Source organism: Manacus candei, unplaced genomic scaffold (genome assembly GCF_025592945.1).
Source record: "Manacus candei isolate 608988 ecotype Guabito, Panama unplaced genomic scaffold, ASM2559294v1 h1tg000003l, whole genome shotgun sequence".
In the NCBI taxonomy this organism is placed as follows: domain Eukaryota; kingdom Metazoa; phylum Chordata; class Aves; order Passeriformes; family Pipridae; genus Manacus; species Manacus candei.
In genome coordinates this window covers 17620470-17638732 of record NW_026138051.1, presented here as the reverse complement: position 1 = coordinate 17638732, position 18263 = coordinate 17620470, and the positions used below count along the sequence as shown (strand labels likewise).

Below are 18263 nucleotides of genomic sequence, written 5' to 3'. Positions count from 1 at the left end.
ACCCACGCCAGGTTTGTCTCCGGGCGAGGAGGCTCCTAGACGTTCTCAGCAGTGGGACCGGGTCCCTCCTGGCTTTCCCCCCATTCCGGGGCCTTTCATCCCCTTTTCCCCCTTTCCTGCCCCGGCTCCGGAACCACACAGGCTGCCCGCGCCGATGTTCGGCGACTGATGCCGCGGGCAGCTCCAGCCTCCTGAGCCCCCCGCTCAGCCTCCCCGGTAAGCACAGAGAGCGGAGGGGGTCCCCACCGAGAAGGGGGGCACTGTGTCCCTTTGTCACCCCATGTCACTCCTTGCCAACTTCTCCCGGACCCACGCGTGGGGTGGGTGCGCGGCGCTGCCGGGGGCGGTGGGTGAGCGGCACTGTGGAGGAGCGGGGCGGAGCGGGGCCGGGCCGGGCGGAGCGGGGCCGGGATGGAGGGAGGAGGAGCGGGACCGGGGCGGGGAGGAGCGAAGCGGAGGCGGGCGGGGCTGGAGCGGGGCCGGGGCGGGCGGGGACCGTGCGCGGCGCTCGGCACCGGGCGCGTCCTGCAGCCGCTCGCCCTCCGCGGCCCCGGGAGCGGCCCCGGCGGCGCCGCCGTGGCCAGGCGCGGGGACACCCGGGATGTCCTCGTCGCCCGCGGAGGAGTGCCGGTCGCCCGTGGGGCTGGACTGCTGCAGCTGCTGCCTGGACCTGGCCAACCGGAGCGGGCTGGAGGAGGGGGCAGGCGGCGAGAACAACAACCCGGGCAGCCCCACCGTGAGCAGCTTCCGGCAGCTGCGGGAGCAGCTGGTCCGGCAGAACCTCAACACCGACAAGCTGAGCTCCATCATGCGCCAGGACTCGCTGGAGCCCGTCGTGCGGGACCCCTGCTACCTCTTCAACCAGGGCATCTGCAACAGGAACATCGACCAGACCCTGCTCTCCATCCTCCTCCTCTTCCACAGGTGGGTGTCACCGCCGGGGACCGGGGGGCTGCCAGGGACTGGGAGCGCCGGAGCTGACAGCAGGCTCGGAGCTGTCAGCAGTGTGGGGCAAGACGTGGGGCCTGCAGTCCCCCCGGGTTGGCAACGGACGGGGACTTGTGGGACCCCGGGGCTGGGGGGGTGGCATCGCCGGTGGGGTCTGCGTGGGGAGAGGCAGGAGCGGCCGCGCGTGGCACGGAGCCTGTGGGTGGTGCTAGCCCATCCCTGGGTGCGGGTCTGGGTGGCTCTGCTCCACCGTGCCCCTCTCGTGGTGCCCCGTGTCTGCTGGGCAGTGACAACAGCTCCCAGCTGTGTGTCTTGGCCGCTGGACTCTGTGCTCGTCTCCCTGGCTACCTCTGTCCACACAGACAGTGCCTGCAGGGGCATGGATAGTGTCCAGCGACAGACGGGCATCGGCCCCATTCTGCGTGGAGCGGGTGGCAGGTTCCTTGGGAAGCAGTTGTGCTGCCTCGAAAGCTACCTTGAGTGTCAATGAGACCCTGGGTAGGGAGTCTGCAACTCCCAGTGCCAGGTCCTGCCCTTTCGGCAGCTCCCATGGCTCTTCCCAGAGTAAATTGAGTGGAGATAGATTTGGCCTGGGTGGTTTTTCCCATCCCTGGAAAGTGCCTCTGCCCTGACCGAGCTGCCCTCACTGGACTCCCGGCTGTTCTGGGTGGGCTACCTGTGCCCACACAGCAGGATGTGCTCGGGGCTGCTCCCGTACACTCTCTGGGGGGCTGAGGAGGCAGTACTGGGGGATCCACCCTGCTCCCCTGCTCTAGCAGTGAGGGCAGAGGAGACTGAACAGGGAGTCCCAGGGGCTGCCACTCCACAGGGTCCTCAGCCCTGACAAGGTGGACCCCGGGGGCAAGGATTAGACAGAGCTGTCTGAGGTCCTGCACTGGTGCTGTGTGGGGCTGGCCCCGGTGTCCAGCAGCAGGGAGGGTTGGTGACACCCTTTGCGGGAGCAGCCTGTACTGGGGGTCGCAGGTCTGGGTCTTCCCGGCTTGGCCTGGGAGAGCCGAGCTGGGCCGGCGGTGACGAAGCTGCCTGTGGCTTCAGCAGGTGGGACACATTGCCCACCCCCAGGGCTGAGGGGAGCTATGGCCTATCGGTGCATCGCGGGCAGGTGTCTGCATGGCTGGCAGGGCAGGCAGCGGCTCTGGCACTCGCTGCTCCGCTGGAGAGGAGGAGTAGCTCGCAGGGGGGGCGCGGCAGCACCCACGCGTTCACAGACACCTCGCCATCCCCTTCCCTCCCTGCACGCACATGCACCCGTGGGCGCGCTCCCGTGGGCCGTGCGCGGGCGGGCGAGCCGCCCCTCGTCCCCTCGCCCGGCGCGGGAGGCGGGTGGGCTCACACGTGGCCGCCCCACGCATGCGAGCCGCCCCGGCGCACGCCCGCCTCCTCGCCCAGCCAAGCGTCTGACGCCGGGAGGCTGCTGCCTCGAGCCGGCCCTGGCGACGTTCTTCCTGCACTTACATAACGCCGAGCTGCCGCTCAGGTGGGAAAGGAGGAGCTGGGACACCCGCCAAGGCACCGGTACCCGTGCAGCCAGCGAACCTACCCAGCTGGGAGGGGACGGGAGCGAGAGGTTCCCCTGCTCCCTGGGGAGGCTGCAGCCAGTTGGCACCACAGGTGAAGGGGGTGAAGTGAGACACTGTCCCCACTGTGGGCTGCCAGGGCTGGGGTTGGAGCCAAGCACCCGGGCTGCTCGGTGGGACAGGCAGTGCCCATGGGCACAGCAGGCTGCTTTTGAACTTGTCCCTGCTGGAGCAGGACCCAAGAGCTCTTGGTTAGCACCTGGTAGGGAGTGCTGTGGTAGGGAGATAGTAGAGGTGCCAGGGGATCAGGATTTCTCCCTATCTGTGCCCCTCAGTGCTCGTTGCTGCCTGTCCTCCATGCCCTGGTGTGTGTTGTGTCCCGAGAGGCTCCAGGCATTCCCTTTTGTGACACCCCTGTGCCGTGGTGTGGCGCAAAGCCGTGTCCCTCCATCACACTTGATGTCCAAGCACCTTGGTCTGGAAGTTGCCTGGGTGATCCCCTGTCCCCCTCAGGTGTCACAGCGTGGGGGAGCTGGGTGCACGGCCCCGGGCATTGGAGCCAGGTGTGCCCACACCTGTGTTTGCGGTTGTTTTGCTCCAGCCTGAACTTTCTCCTCCTGGGGAATGAGCCAAGACACCCAAGAGGAGATAGCATATACAGCAGAGAATTGTGGGTGCCAGAGGAACACCTCAATAACAGGCCTGATAAGGGTACCCTGCTGCTGGCACCAGGGAACCCAAACCAGTTAGTGCCCCTTGTTGTGGCTGATGTGCTCCAGTGACACAGGAGGAGGTGGAAGTTGTGTGGATGCACACACTCGTGCATGGCCGACATCCAGCACAGCACGGGAGCACCAAACTGCTGCGCTCGGGGTCGAGTCTGGTTCTAGTGCTGGCTGGAAACAGCTCTGTCAGGGTCAAGTCAGTGCTGGGCATCTCAAACAACTCATATGCAGCATGTCTGACCTGTCTCCGGGGGTTTCCCCAGCTGGGTGGTCTCTGCTAGGCTCTCTGTGCCCCTTTGCTCACAGCAGGGGTGTTGTCAGGGACGCACAAGGCAGGGATGCTCTGGACCGATTGCCTCCAGGGCTGACACTCCTGCAGGAAGTCTTCCTGCTCCAGGAGTGCATGGGATCCTGTGCCCAAAGGGCTTCTCCCCACTGTGCCTTCACACGGGGCATCACAAACTGCTCTCCAGGGAGATCTTGGGAGTGCCAAGGGACCAAGCTCACATGGAAGCCTCAGGTAGAAGGAGGGCAGCTGCCACCATCCTGGCTGGGCACACCTTCTCCCCGCAGATGCCAACACAGTGGGCAAAAAGGTCTTTGCAATCCCTCTGCAGTGTTACCCCAGCTCATCCCAGAGCCAGGCATGAGCCTGACCAAGTGTGGGTCAGGAAGTGCAGCCCTGTGACCGTGTGACACCTTTCCCCAGGGCAGGGGGTGAGGGGAGCCGGTGGCGTGGGAGGAGGTTGGCGCTGCGGGAGGAGCAGCACCCCGGGTGCGTGCTGGCACCTGATTGAAGCAGGACCCCGCCTGGCTCTGGGTGGGGAGAGGAGGTACGTGCCAGCCTGCTCGCCCACATCGGCCAGCCGTGCCAGCACTCCTTCCAGCCTCTCCTGGGCAACACCTGGCAGCCTGGCCAGCCTGTGTCCATCCTGCTCCGGGCAGTGAGGGGATGCCTCTGCACAGCCAGACAATCTCCGAGCACTGCCCGACCTGCTGCTCCACCAAACAGGTTGGGCAATGACCCACCCTTTGGTCTGAGCCATGAAAAGGGCTGGGGTCCACCTTGCCCTGGGCCAGAGCAAGTCAAGGAAGTCACAGGGAGGCAAGGGGGCCTCAAGTGTGATGAATTTGGGCGGGAGAAGCAGGGCAGCACCGCCTTTCCCACTGTAATGTCAGGCTGGTGAGCAAGAGTGCCTGGACAGTGGTACCAGGGTGGTATTTGTGTCACAGCACCACTTGTTCCTGTCCATCGAGTGTCACTTTGTGGCAGCAATGCAGGAGGAGAGGAGCCAGGGCCTAAAGGGCATCCTGGGGTGGCGGGGCCAAGGCATGCATTCCAGCTGGCTGAGTGGGCTGGAGCAACAAGGACACATTGATGGGGAGAGGGGCCACAAGTGAGCGTGAGAGAGGTGTGGGTGTGAGACCAAGCTGTCCTGCTCTCCCTGCTTTGGCCCCGGGACAGCTCTGCCAGGGAGGGGACTGGGAGGGCCCCCTTGCCCACCAAGACCATGCATCAGGGTTTGCTTGCTTTGCTCCCAAAGGACAGAGCTGCACGTGGCCTGTCCCGTGGCCTGCAGTGTGGTTTGCCAGCCCTGCTCACTGCTGAGGTGCCAGGGAGATTTCGTTTCAGTGGCAGGAGTAGTTTGTACTGCTGGGAGGTGCTGACCTTGGTGTGCCCAAATCCTCCCACCACCAGGAAGATGCCAGGCAGGCAGCCAGCTGAGCCCACCTTGGTCTCCATCATGGGCATCCTGACACCCTGGGACGCCCACCCCATGACCCAGCAGACTTCGGAGCGATGTCCCCACAGGTCAGGTTTACAGGGCTCTGATATGGCACAGGGGGTTCAGCATGGCTTGGCAGGGCTAGTGGCAGAACATGCCACACCATGCACTGTGCCTGTCCCTTCCTGCTCCTGCAAGACCCAGCTCCCTCCAGACTCCCAACATTCCCTGGAGCTCAGGAGAGCCCTGCTTAGCCCCTCCAGCCTTTTGGGACGGAACCATTTGCCCACGATCACAAGGCTATGGCCAAGGGGGCTGGCACAGCTGAGCTAGAGTCTGGTGGTGCCAACATCAGCTGCTCAGCAGCTCGTCACCTCAGTCCCCTCAGGATGCTCCAGCACTGCCCGTCTGCCAGGGCAGGTGCCTGGCTCCCCACAGGCAGGGGTAGGTGCCCCAAGGTTGGGCAGGGATGACAGCATGGCCCTATGGGGAAAAGGCTGGACAGGATTTATTTCCAGCTGTGAACTTTAAAGATGTGGAAGAGGTTGGAGCTGGAGCAGGTTGCAGGGATCTGCCCTGGTCTCAGCATCGTGCCAATTCACTCCAGCATCAAACTTTCCCTTCCTGGTGAGACATGGCCTGATCCTGGATGGTCTCTGCTGGGATTATTGCCCCCTCCCTGGCCACTGCCCAGCACGAGGAAGGTTAAAGCCAACCTTGTGCTTTGGGGGAACACCGTGACCTGCGTGGGACCAAGGGGCTCGGAGGGGCTCGGGATGTGTGTCATCAGAGCTTGGCAGCTGTGTGTGTACCCAGGGGATGTGACTGTCCATGTGCTGTAAGGGGACTGCCAAGGGGAGTGGGGGTCCAGGTTGGATCCTGCCCTTGGGAAGGACTGAGACCCTGTTGGTACATGGCAGAGAATCACAGAATTATTTAGGGTGGAAAAGACCTCTGAGATCATCAAGTCCAGCCTTACCCCAAGGCATGTGTGTGGGGGGGAGAGGGCTGGAGAGGTGATAGAGACTGCAACCCGTCCTGAGGGCAATACTTTGCAAATGAGCTCTGAGTTATATTTATCCAGGTGATGCACATGGCTGGCTTTGGAACAGGAGATCATCATCCTGTCTGTGTCCTGAGTTATATATAAATATATATTTGAGGGGGCTTTTGCTGCAGAATGACTCCAGTGACAGGGCAGAAGCCCTGAGCCTGCCAGACTCCAGGATCAGGCTGGGGTCCAGTCCTCGCCACCCCCTACCCGTGATTCCCTTGGGATGGCAGCAGGTGACTGATGCCTTGGGGCAGGACAAGACATCCTTATGGCCTCAACGGTGATCCCCCTGTGACACAGAGGGGGACTGCCCCACCAGTTTGGAGGCAGGGCACAGTCTCAGGTTGTCCCCAAAGGTTGGCACAAGCCGAGTGAGGGCTGGCTACTGAGGCCAGCACACGGAGAGCCACAGCAGCGCTGTAGGTACACGTCCCGCCAGCAGCTGATTGTCTTTCACGTTGTTATTGTTCTGAAATGTCAGCAAGGGCAGGATTTCAGCGAAGGTCCCTGATTCGAAATGCCCGGGATTCCTTGCAAAGGCCAGGCGGGGTATTAATAACCAGCTCTGCTGAAGCTGCGCCGCCCTGCATGTCCTTGCCTGACCTCCTGCGGGTGCTGGCTCACGCACCGGCTGAGCGCGGCTCCTCTCCTCTCCAACCCCCACCAGATCAGGTCTGTCTGGACTTCGCACCCCCAGCGGGGTCCAGCCACCCCCTGGGCGTTGTGGGGCTGCTGGGATTCCCCCCAGGCATCCTCACCGAGCCAAGCAGGGGAGCGCCAGGTTCTGGCACCTGCGAAAGGGGCTGGCGAAGGGCTCGGGGGGGTTCTGTAAATAGGGTTTATTCTGGGCTGGAAGAGCAGATTTGGGTAGCATGGGATGCGCCACACTGCTCTCACAGCTCCCCAGCTGCCATGCTCATTACATAATGAGCTACCTCCCAATTAGCGAGCGGGCACTCCCGCACGCCGCAGGGCAGCCACTGCCAGCGCCCAGCAGGGCTCCAGAGCGCCCGCTCCTGCCTGCAAAGGGGCCCAGGATTGCTTTTGGAGGATGCCAGAGGCCCTGCCTTGGGGTTCCTCTCTCGGGCTGGGGATCCCTGCAAAGCTGAGCGAGGGGCTGGGGGAGGCAGAGCCCAGGCTGGCAGCCCCCTGCCCACCTGCTCTGGGGTTCAAGGGCACTGCGTGGCCCCTCGTGCTGCAGGGTGTCCCTTCATCTTCACGGCCACCCCACTTCCCTGAAACTGGACCAGAAAAGGGGAGGCAGTACCTGGGCATGATCCAGCCGGCACTGTCCAGGTTGACACAGTAAGCTTTGAAATGAGGACAGTTCGGAGTTCAGAGCCACGGCTGGCAGGAGCCCCAGGGCAGGGCACGGGCTAACCGGGAGGCGATAACAGCGAGTTCAGTGACAGGACTCCACCCTGGGCCTGCGTGGGTGTGAAGCACTTTGCTCTGCGGACAGATTTGTGGATTAAAGCTCTGCAGAGGGTTCAGCCTGCCATCCTCCCTGGGGCTGGGCATCCACTCCCACGGGAGAAGGTGGCTGTGCTCCCCCCACAGCCAGGCACAATGCATGGGGAACGCCACGGGGTTTTCACTGAGCTGTGCCATACCTGGCTATCTTGCCTCTGCATTCAGTGGCTGTGGGACCCTTTGGGGGGGTGCAAGGGTGCCCTATGGCCCTTGGCAGGGTGCCCACCAGGGCAGCCCACACTGGGCTGGCAGCACTGTGGGGCTGGTGTTGACAAACACCACCAAGGTGGGATGTTGGGCCACATGGTCTAGGGCTGGTACCAACTAGATCAGCCCTTTTACCTCTTTCTCTCCTACCTCAGCATGTTATGGGGAAGCCATGGCTTTGGGGCCTTCCTACAGCATGGTGAAGAGGGCTTGGCTCTGAGCTGGGTCCTCTCTGACCTCCCCTCCTCACACTGGTGCTGGGGGGCAGCTGCTACCACGGGGCATGGGAGGAAGAAGAGGGTCTGGTGGCAAAGTTAGAGAAAGAAAAATTGCAGCTCTCAGCAGGCCGGCTCTGGGGTGTGCACTCGCACGCAAGAAAAAACAGAACTGGGAGTACAGCCAAGTACCTTTATCAGAGGAAACAGGCAGCCCCACAGCTGGACACAGGAGCCTGCCAGGGCTCCATCCACCACCCCACACCACCTCCAGCCTGACAGGTTGGAGAGTCTCCACAGCACAACCCCTGCCCGTTGCCTGGCACGGGGGGTCACCCGTGTCCCCTGCCCACAGCCATAGAGCTTGCTGTGCCTCCGTTGGGGGTGAAGGGAGGTTCCTTGTCAGCCTTCCCCAAGGACAGGTTCCCGGTCAGCCCTCCCTCACTGAAACCCTCCTCAGGTTTCCCCAACATGGCAGAGGCCACTGCCTCTGTGCAGCTCTTCCCACGTGACTCTGGTGTCCCCTGGGCTGAGACTGGGGCCAGGTAAGGCCAGCAGCACCAGCTCTGCAGGCAGGGGCTTGCAGCCTTGCCTGGGCACTTAGAGGTGTGCCCAGGAGGGGTTGCCCACTGCTCTGGAGCAGCACATGCCCCAGGTTGGGGGATTTATGAGCTCTCTAAGGCTCTGGTGGGCATGACCTGGGTCCCCATGTCACAGGGCTCCTAGTTGTGTGGGGCTTCCATGTGTCCCACACAACCCCTGGAAGGCACCAGCTGAGCCAGGGGTAGTGCCAGGCCTCAGTGAGCAGCTCAGTCAGGGTGTGTTCAGGAAGAGGAAACCAAGAGCTGGACAACTGCTGTGCTTTGGCAATGCTAGCCTCTTAGCCCTGGGGACTGGCACAGCAGCCCCATGCCAGTGCCACAGGGCAAGCAGGCACAGTTTGGGATGCTGGGGCTGGAGCAGCATTCCCACACCATTGCCACAGGGCAGGCAATTCCAATTCAGGATTCTGGGACTGGCACAGCAGATGACCCAGCTGCCTGCTTGCCTGTTGGCAGCCCCTGGCATTACCCTTCCCTTGCCAGCACCAGGATAGGGCTGCTGGGCAAGACCAGGAGCTTCTCAGCCCTGTCCCATGCCCAGCCCTTCCCACTGTGGGCTCCCACAGTCTCCAGCCATCACTGGTGTCCCTGGCAACCCCTCCCTCATTCCTGCAGGGCATGGCTGGCCCTGGTGCTGGCATACCCACTCCCTTGGCCGCCACCAACACAGCTGCAGGACTTTGGGCTTTGACAGGCAGAGTTTCCTTAGCGTGTTTGCAAGCAGTGGTTTTTCCTCTCCCACTCCACTCTGACCCTTGGAGCGGGAGATCTGGCTCTGCAGAGCAGCCTGGGCAACCTTGGCTCTGCGCCTCTCTCAGTTTGCTCTCCAGTGTCTCTGAGGCCAGGCTATAAACATTTCCCACGCCTCGGACCCTCTGATGGGCCTTCCTCCCATTGAGCTGAGTCCTTGGGAGAGAGCAAGCCAGGAACGCTGCCATGGAGCTGTGAGCACAGCCTGTAGCAGGGGGAGAGAGCTGAGGCTGGGGAGCCAGGGTTGCTCCTGCAGCCCCAGCCGTCCTGCCAGGGCAGGAGCATCCTTTGGTGTGTGGCACCGCAGTGCCTGGCTTGGGTCCCACGCACAGGGCTCAGCACAAACAGCACGTCTTGTCCCCAGGGCCATGACCCACAACACTGTGCAAGTGTGGAGTGCCAGGCAGTGAGAGATGATCCCCTCATCCTGCTCCCTGTCACCCCTTGCTCCAGCCAGGCAGAGCCCCGTGGGGGCTGCAGGCCTCCACATCCCATTGCTGAGGAGAGGGGGCTGTCACTAAACGTCACTTGGCAGAGGGGCTGGCATCTCCGAGGGGCTGGCATCTCCCGGGCTGGGACACAGGCTGTGTGAGGCCTGAGGGGCTGCTGGCAGCTTCAGGGTGTCCTGCAGGACCACTGCTGGGGTGATACCACCATTGGCTGGTGTCACCACCTCTCCTCACTGCTGGATGACAGCTGCGGGTGGTGTTTTTCTCCAGAGAGCACAACAATTAGTGTCGCAATTACTCTGTATCGTGGCTACTGTTGCTGTTCCCAGAATAACCACAGGCACGAGCCGGGCCCAGCCTGACGAACCTCCCATCACTGTGTACAGAGGCAGGAGCTGCCCTGGTGCTGTCTCAGGGATACAGTTCACAGCACTGGCCCTTCTCGCCCAGCCTGCTCCAAGATGCCCATCACTGTGTCCTCTGGTGCCATAGGGTAGCTGCAAGTCCACGGCCCCCTGCTCTTTAGGAAGGGCAAGGGGTATGTTGCCCACCCTGCTCTGCTTGGAGGACCACGTGTGGGTGATGGGAGAGGAGGTGGCTGCCAGCAGCCTGGCAAGGCCTTCAGCTAGGGCTGTGGGGGTGGCTGGGGCCCCATGTAGGACCCTGCTGCTGTGGGGGCGTTGGGGTGGCTCAGAGGGGCTCCCTGGGGACAGCTGGCACAAAGCAGGGTCCAGCAGAGCTGGGAGCTCATGCTCCCGGCGTGGAGATGCCAGCAGGGCTGCCGGTGCCCCCCGTGGGCTGGGTGTGCCCCCCTGCTGCAGAGGGACCCGCGGAACTGCCTCGCGCCGCGCCGCCGACACGGGGTGTGCGGGCAGGGCTGTGCAGGCAGGGCTGTGCAGGCAGGGCTGTGCGTCAGCCGTGAGTCAGGCAGCGTGTGCGGGGGGTGCTGGCACTGCACGTGCATCCACACGCGCGGAGCGGCGGCGTGTTTGCCGGGTGTGCCTGCAAAGGGCTTGCCATAGGGACACAGAGGCTCTGGGGCTGGAAAAGACCCCAAAGGTCATCGACTCCAGGTACTAAACTAACGCGTGGGCACACGCGTGCAAGCAGCGTGCACGAGCGCGCACATGTGTGTGCAGAGCGTGACCCCGTGCGCGGGGTGTGCGCCCGGGTGGGCTGGCAGACACACGTGTGCATGGAAGAGGTGTGGGCGTGCTGTGTGTGCAGGGGGTGTGTGCGCACATGCATGTGCAGGAATGTAGGGGCTGCAAGGTGTGCCATGGTTGTGTGTGCCCAGTGACATGTCCAGGAGCCCCGTCCCCCAAGTGGGAGTGCTCCGTGGGCACAGGGCTGCAGTCCCCCTACCCAGCCAGCCCCTGCCCTGGCCACAGGCTGCCTAGGGATCCCTCATTCATTGAGTGTGGGGAAGGAGACTGCTGCTTCTCCACCCCTCCAGAGCATCCCTCCCTGGAGTCTCATGGAGGCGGACAGCATCCTGCCAAGCCTTGGAGCAGGGAACCCACACCCTGAGCAGTGATGGCTGTGGCCAGGGCTGGGTGGAAAGACCCCAGGGGGTCTGCAGGGAAGTCAGTTACACAGTCCTGTTTATTTTTGCAGTAGTCCCACTCCATGGGAAAAATATTGGAGGTGGCAGAGCTGAAGCGATCTTAGCTCAAAGCGCTTTCCAGCTTTGCTCCAGCAGCTGCAGAAATTGCTGGGTTTTCCCCAGTCCTTGGTGCCTGAGTGCTGCATCAAGAAGGGACCAGACAGGAACTGGGACCTCCAAGCTGTGGGACATGGGCCACCGGCAGAGCCCTTAGTCTCTACTAATTTAGGGCTTCCTTTGGGAAGGAGGCTGGGCAGGACTGGGGGGGGGGCTTTAGTACAGGAGGTGGGAAAACAGGCACAGCTGTCAGGGCTTGGGGTAGGCTGGGGTCTGCCCATCCTATCTTCCTGCTGCTGCCACCTCTGCAGGAGACAGAAGGTGGCACAACTGGTGATGTGCCCAATCGTGGGAAAAAGTACCTCTCCCCATCTCTCCTGCCGTCTTTGCAGTGAGAGCAGCACCCTCACGGAGCTGTAGTGGGAAACTGAGTCAAAGGACCCCTGGTGTGGGTGGTCTGGACTTGTCCCAGTAAGGGGACAGCTGTGTCCTAGAGGCTGCTACCCAGCCCACCACCAGTCACTCTTGCGACAGGCGCACACAGTGCCCTTTCATCTGCCCATGGAGGGGGGCACCGCGCGGCTCGGGGTGGCACACTGGCCACCGGCCCTGAAAGGGCCAATTGAGCGCAGCTGAGGTCATCCCCCAGCATGTTTACCCCGTGCCCGCAGCCCCTGGATGCGGCCGGCACCCAGGCTGTCTCTGCCATCGCAAGCTGGGGGGACACGGCCACAGGCAGAGCCGGCATCGCTGCCGGGGAGCAGAGGGGCTGCAGCGGGGCCGTGGGGCAGCATGGCCTTCCAGCCACCATACTCCCCGAGCCTCTTCAGGAGGAGGGATTGGTGAGTAGGGTCTGGTGCGGGCAGGGGGGGTACACACGTCAGCCCGGTGGCGCGGGGGGACAGACCCCTGCCTGCTCTCTGCAGTGCCAGCCTCGCACTCAGCCCTTGCCCAGCAGCTTTGCGTGGGCTGGGCTGGTGCCAGCACAGGGGGATATGCATCATCTCCCCCAGACGGGCCCACTGGGGAGACAATGCTTTCTCACATCCCCACATCAAACCCGTGGGTGCTGGGGCAGCCGGGCGTGCCTGCTGCGGTTTGCGGGCAGCACAGCATCTCATGCAGGGTGCCTGTGCCCTTTGCTCCGCGGGACCCCACGGCCCTCACCCTGCCCTGGGAGGTCGGTGCGATTTGCAGGGAGCTGCCTGGCCAGGTCTGGCTCTCGGCAGCAGCTGTAGTGCACTGTGCCTCCGTTTTCCTTTCTGATGGGGAAATACCACCTTGTTCCCCCTCCCCACCTGAGGAAGGGGCCTGGCAGCACACCTGTCAGTCAGGGCTCCTTGGTCTCTCCCAACAGCCAGCTGCCAGGCACCTTCAGGATCCCCTGGATCGGGGCCTTCGGGGTCCTCTGCAGCATTCCTGGGGTGCACGTGTGTCGTGAATGAGTGTTTTAAGGTCGCTTGAAGTGCCCTGCCAGCTCTAACATTTTCTTGGATGCTGCGCCCGTGCATGAGCTCTGCCACGGGGTCTGTTCAGCATCAGCTCTGCCATGGCCTTCAGGGGATGAAACGCGGGGGTCGGGGGCAGTGGGCAGCCACTGAGCAAAGTCCCCCCAGGCCCAGGTCCAGAGGGCAGAGATAAGCGGGGAGCCGAGCGCCAGGAGGGGGCCAGCACCCGGGTGGGCAGTGCCACTCCATTTCCCGGGATGCTGAGGGCTTTTTAGGGGCCCTGCCTCCCCCCCACGGAGGAGATCCGCTTGCTCTGTGTGCAGGTCGCTGTGGAGGACCCGGCGTGACCCCCGGGGCTTGCACACGCGTGTGCACACAGAGGGACGCCACTGCACACAGGCAGCGCACCCCCGGCCCTGGCCGTGCACCCCAGCACCCCCCTCCTGTGCACCCCCGGCCCTGGCCGTGCACCCCAGCACCCCCCTCCTGTGCACCCCCGGCCCTGGCCGTGCCCCCCAGCACCCCCCTCCTGTGCACCCCCGGCCCCGGCCCCTGCAGTGCCCCCCGTGCCCGCGGGGGGGGCCCCCCCGTCCGGTCCCGCCGCCGCCCGGTGCGAGGTTACGCAAGGGCGGGCGGGGCCGCCGCGGCCGAGGGCGTGTTCGGTGTGTGCCCCGGGGCTGGTCGGCACCCCGCGGTCGTTGTTCTGCACCCTGGCGGTGTTGTTGTTCTGTACCTCGGGGCTGCTCTGCAACCCGGGGGTGGTGCTGTTCAGTATTCTGGGTTTGTTCTGTGCCCCCATTCCGTTGTCGACCCCAGGTTTTGTCTGCACCTTGTGGTTGTTGTTCTGTACCCTGGGCATGTGCTGTACCCCCAATTTGTTCTGCACCCCCGTGGCGGTGGTGTTCTGTACAGCGGGGGTTTGTTCTGTACCCCGGGATTGTTCTGCAACACAAGGGGGGTGTTGTTCAGTACTCCGGGCTTGTTCTGGACCCCTGGTTTGGTCTGCATCCCCCGTTGTTCTGCACCCTGGGCGTGTTCTGCACTCCAAATTTGTTCTGCACCCCGTATTTGTTGTTCTGCACCCCGAATTCGTTCTGTACCCCGGGTTTGTTCTGTACCTGGGTGCTGTTCTGCACTCCTGGGGAGTTGTTCTGCGCCCTGGGTTTGTTCTGCACCCCGCAGTTCTGCACGTCAGGCATGTTCTGTACCCTGGGTTGGTTCTGCACCCCGTGTTTGCTCTTCCTGCAGGTTTTGGTTTCCCCTCCCGGGGTTGTTTTTCACGCCCGATTGTTTTTCTGCTCGTTTCTAATGTTTGTCACTCCAGTTTCTGTTTGTTTGCACCCCGGTTTGCACCCCACTCATTTCTGTTATGCACCCCGGTGTTTTGTTTTGTTTTGTTTTGTTTTCGTATCCCCATTTCTGTTTTTCATTCCCGTTTCTATTTTGCACCCCTGTTTCTATTTTGCACGCCCGTGGCTCCCCTTCCCCTCCTGCCTCCCCTTCGCAGCCGCGGGGCCCCACCATGTGGGACCTGCAGGCTGCACCCCCCAAACGCAGAGCGGGTTCACCCCTTCTCCCAGTCCCCCAAGCAGCTGCGTGTGCTTCCCCCCCCCCTCCCCCCCCCCGTCCTGGGCGCATGGCCGGAGCACAGGAATGGGGTGCTGAGGCATGCGGGCTGTGGGGGACCTGTATTAGGGGTGCCAGGGGTGCCAGGACTCTGGTTGCAACAGTGTGTGGGGGGTGCAGATTAGGTGGGGACACAGTGTTGAGGGCAGAGGTCCTGCACTGGGAGGGTGTGTTGCTGCGCGGGGGTGCAACTGGAAGGGGCGGAGGGGCGGTAGTGGGGTGCAGAGGTGCAGTAGGGGGGTGGGGGTGCAGGGTGCCGCACCAGGGGTCAATGTGTCGCATCGAGGGGCAGTAGTGGGGGTCAATGTGTCACATCGGGGGGCAGTACCGAGGCAGCCCCGGTCGCGGCGCTGCGGGGCGGCGGGCGGTCCCGGCCGCGCTGGCCCCTCCCGGCAGGGCGGGCGCCGCCGATATAAGCGGGGGCGGCGAGGGGGGGCCCCGCAGTGCGTCCGTTGCCGTCTGTGTGAGTGTGTCCCTGCGCTCGCAGTCATGAGCACCGGCATGTACCAGTCCCCCATGGAGGTGGCTGTCTACCAGCTCCACAACTTCTCCATCTCCTTCTTCTCCTCCCTGCTCGGGGGGGATGTGGTCTCCGTGAAGCTCGACAACAGGTAGGGGCAGCCCCGGTGCCGTCGCGGTGCCCCCGCCGTTCGCCGCAGGGCCCCGGGGGAGGGGGCGTCCCGGTGCCCCGGGGGGACCCTGATTGAGGTCCAGGGGCATCGCTGCTCCCGGAGCGAAGGGCGCGCACGACCGGTGCCTGGATTCCTGGATCTCCCCGGGGAGGGGGCCGCCCCGATGCATTGGCAGGGGGGATGTGGGGGGGGTGGCTGCGCGGATCCCCGTGGAAAGAGGGGTGCTCGGTGCTAACCCCCGGCCTCTCCGCTTTCTTCCAGCGCTTCCGGAGCCAGCGTGGTGGCCATCGACAACAAGATCGAGCAAGCGATGGTGAGCTGCAGGGCTGCCCCCCCCCCCCCCCCGCATCTTCCCCCGTTATCCCGCGGGTGCTGAGCCCTAGAGGGAGGCTCCCCGCTCCCGGGTGGGTGCTCTGCCCGAGGCGGAAGGTCCCTCTACCCCCGGGGGTCCTCCCTCCCCAGCCCGCTGCCGGGCAGAGTCGTTCTTTGTCTGTGGCTGGAGCTCATTGGCTCCAGCCGCGCCGCAGTGCGCAGGGAGTGAGGGTGGACATGGAAGGGGACCCTCGGGTTGTGAGGGTGACGGAGCCGGGTTCTCTGGGTAATTGGAAACTGCAGTCGTCCCCCCCCCCCAAACCCCGGGACAGGAGTTGGGGCTGGAGGGCGCCTGTGTACGCAGAGAGACCGGAGAGATGGGGGCTGAGGGAGCTATGCTGCCTGAGCACCAAGCCCTGGCCAGGATTCCAAGGATAGGGTGGGGAGGGACAGCCTTGGGAAAAGCTTCTGCAGCACTTGGCACTTTTCCCGGTACTTGGTAAAGGCAGGGAGCTACCCCCAGGGCATAACTCTTCAGTGATGGTCTCTTCCATGGCCTTTTGCAGGATCTTGTGAAAAATCATCTGATGTACGCAGTGCGGGAGGAGGTGGAGGTCCTGAAAGAGCAAATCAAGGAACTGTTGGAGAAAAACTCCCAGCTGGAGCGTGAGAACAGCCTCCTGAAGACCCTGGCCAGCCCCGAGCAGCTGGAGAAGTTCCAGTCCCGGCTCCCAGTGGAGGTGCTGTGCCCTGAGGAGCAGAGCCCCGGGGTGGCTGCCCCGGCCCAGCACTCCGGGGCCTCTGCGGTGTAAGGTGGCTCTGTCCTTGGGGTGGGCAGAGCCACAGAACTCTTTCTACTTAATCTCCTGCAAAATCGTTTCCGCCTTCATCTCACACGAAGGACTGCCAGACCTGGCGCTGAGCCGTGCCCCCCGGGCAGCCCTGGCCAGCCCGCAGAGCCAGTGGCCGTCTCCTGCATGAGGATGCTCTTCTTCAAGGGAGATGCGGGCAGCTGACCCCCCCTCCCCATCCAACCGCCCGCCGGGTGCCAGGAGGAGATCTGTGGCTGCCCGTCCCGGGCTCTGCTGAAGCCTGGGCACCTTGGCACCCTGGCAGTGCTGGGCAGCCTTTGGCACCACGATGGGAGCCTGCGGTTGGAAGGAGCGCCGGCCGAGCCTCGGGCCACGGCTGCACTCTGCAGGGGGGTGTCTCTTTCTGGCAAAGCCTTACGTTGGAGGGAGACCGACGTTTAGCGAGCGAAGCACATTTGTCCCACGAGCCACCCAGGAGCCTGCTGGAACCCGACCCAGACTGAGCAGCACCGGAGGTGGCAGCTGCAGCGTAGTGCATGGCTGAACGCACAGCAGTGTGGGGATTACAAGGAAAAAAAAAAAAGCTTGTTTTGTTAGTTTGGGCATCTTCTGTAGCTGTATCTATGTATAAACATGCACACGAGCGGTGCCTCCGAGGCTGTGGGGTGCCCGCTCTGGGCCAGCCATGCCCATTGGAACAGCTGGGGGATTCAAGCCAGACTGGAACGGTGAGCGGCTGTCACTGGGTGGCCAGCTGCTGCAAGTTGCAGCAAGGAGGGGACAGATTGACCCCTCTCTGGTGTCCCACATGATGAAGCAGTGTGGCAGCACTGGGAGGATCCGGACTGACCACTGGGCAGAGCTACGAGCGGGGCTGCGCTCCAGCCTGCTGGGTTGGGAGGAGCTGGCTTGTTCTCTGAGCTCCCCCCTGTACCTGGCCTGCTCTCTGGGAAGAGATGGGACATTGCTTTTGATGTCAGAAGCGGTGACACTGTTGTGTAAATCTAGATAGAAATGGCAATAAACTCTACTTTTTATATATACGTGTGCCCCAGGCTGTGTCTGTGGCTGGGAAGGTGGGGGACAGTGGTGTTGCTGAGGAGGAGGCTGGGGCTTGCTGAGATAGGACTGGTGAGGATACTGGGCTGATGTTGTTCCCCAGCTGGGAAAACCTGGCAGCTCCCCACCTTTGCAAGGGATCAGATCCCAACAGACAGCCCTGGCTGAGCCAGGATGGGGTTTTGGAGACACGAGCAGGCAGCCCCTTCCCAAGGCTGTGTGTGCAATAGGGAAAGGTGCTGTGAACTTGCAGGTCTCTGTCCCCTGTGTCACACCCGTGACCAGGGGTGTGTGCAGGGCAGGCTAGGGGGGCAAACAGGAAGGGGGCTTTTCTCAGGCTGTGCAGAGCTGTATGTACCCACAGCTCTGCTCTTCCTCCAGTGTTTTTGTTCTCACTTCTCACAGTTATCGTTGATATTTGTGTTTTGTTTTTTTTTCATTTTGAACCATCCCAAAGGGATGTGAGGGTCAGAGGATGGGTCATCTAGACTGAACAGTGCTGGATGAGGGCTGAGAGTGCCCCAACTCTGTCCTAAGTCACAGCCAGCTTTCGATTCAACCCCATGGGAGAGGGCAAAACAACCCTAAACCCTCCACCTCTGGGAATGCTGGTGGCTATGACAGGTTAAAGGCTGGTAGGTGCCCAGAGGTGTGTGCACAGAGCTGCAGGACGTTTGAAGTCAGGTGCCAGGGTTTTACACCTGGACACAACTCCTGGGCCAGCTGGAGCCATTCCTGGGCCGGCATTGCCCTTGCCCATGGGAGTGGGTTGGTTGCTGTACCCTGTGCTGTGGCTTCGGATCTCTAGCGTGGTGAGGGCAGGGCAGCTCAGCCCACGTGAGTCACAGTGGAGCTGGGTATGGTTGGCACCCTGGAAACGCTGAGTAAACAGCAAAACACAGGCCATGGTGTCTTGAAACCATTACTGGGTGACTGTCTCCTCCCCGTCCTGTCTGTTCCAGGACTGGGACCCCACCTCAGCCTCACACAGGCAGCCCTGCAAGCACTCTAGTGTGAGTGTCG

At 62.9% G+C, this 18263-nt stretch overlaps 1 protein-coding gene across 2 annotated transcripts; it reads left to right on the top strand.

The window, feature by feature from the left end:
* The first annotated feature begins 504 nt into the window (after window positions 1-504).
* Window positions 505-17224, top strand: TSC22D3 (TSC22 domain family member 3). Of its 2 annotated transcripts, none has more exons than XM_051791518.1 (3): window positions 505-924; window positions 15319-15370; window positions 15936-17224. In XM_051791518.1, exons 1-3 carry the CDS (start codon window positions 602-604, stop codon window positions 16179-16181), a joined length of 621 nt encoding a protein of 206 aa, XP_051647478.1. In that variant the 5' UTR covers window positions 505-601; the 3' UTR covers window positions 16182-17224. The 2 variants fall into 2 exon arrangements, with proteins under 2 accessions (XP_051647478.1, XP_051647489.1); XM_051791529.1 differs by lacking the exon at window positions 505-924 and adding an exon at window positions 14846-15036.
* Window positions 17225-18263: the final 1039 nt, after the last annotated feature.

Coding starts and splice junctions, on each gene's coding strand:
- TSC22D3 (XM_051791518.1), top strand. CDS start 602: ATGTCCTCGTCGCCCGCGGAGGAGTGCCGGTCGCCCGTGGGGCTGGAC. Junction 925..15,318: donor ATCCTCCTCCTCTTCCACAG/GTGGGTGTCACC, acceptor GCTTTCTTCCAG/CGCTTCCGGAGCCAGCGTGG. Junction 15,371..15,935: donor ACAAGATCGAGCAAGCGATG/GTGAGCTGCAGG, acceptor GGCCTTTTGCAG/GATCTTGTGAAAAATCATCT.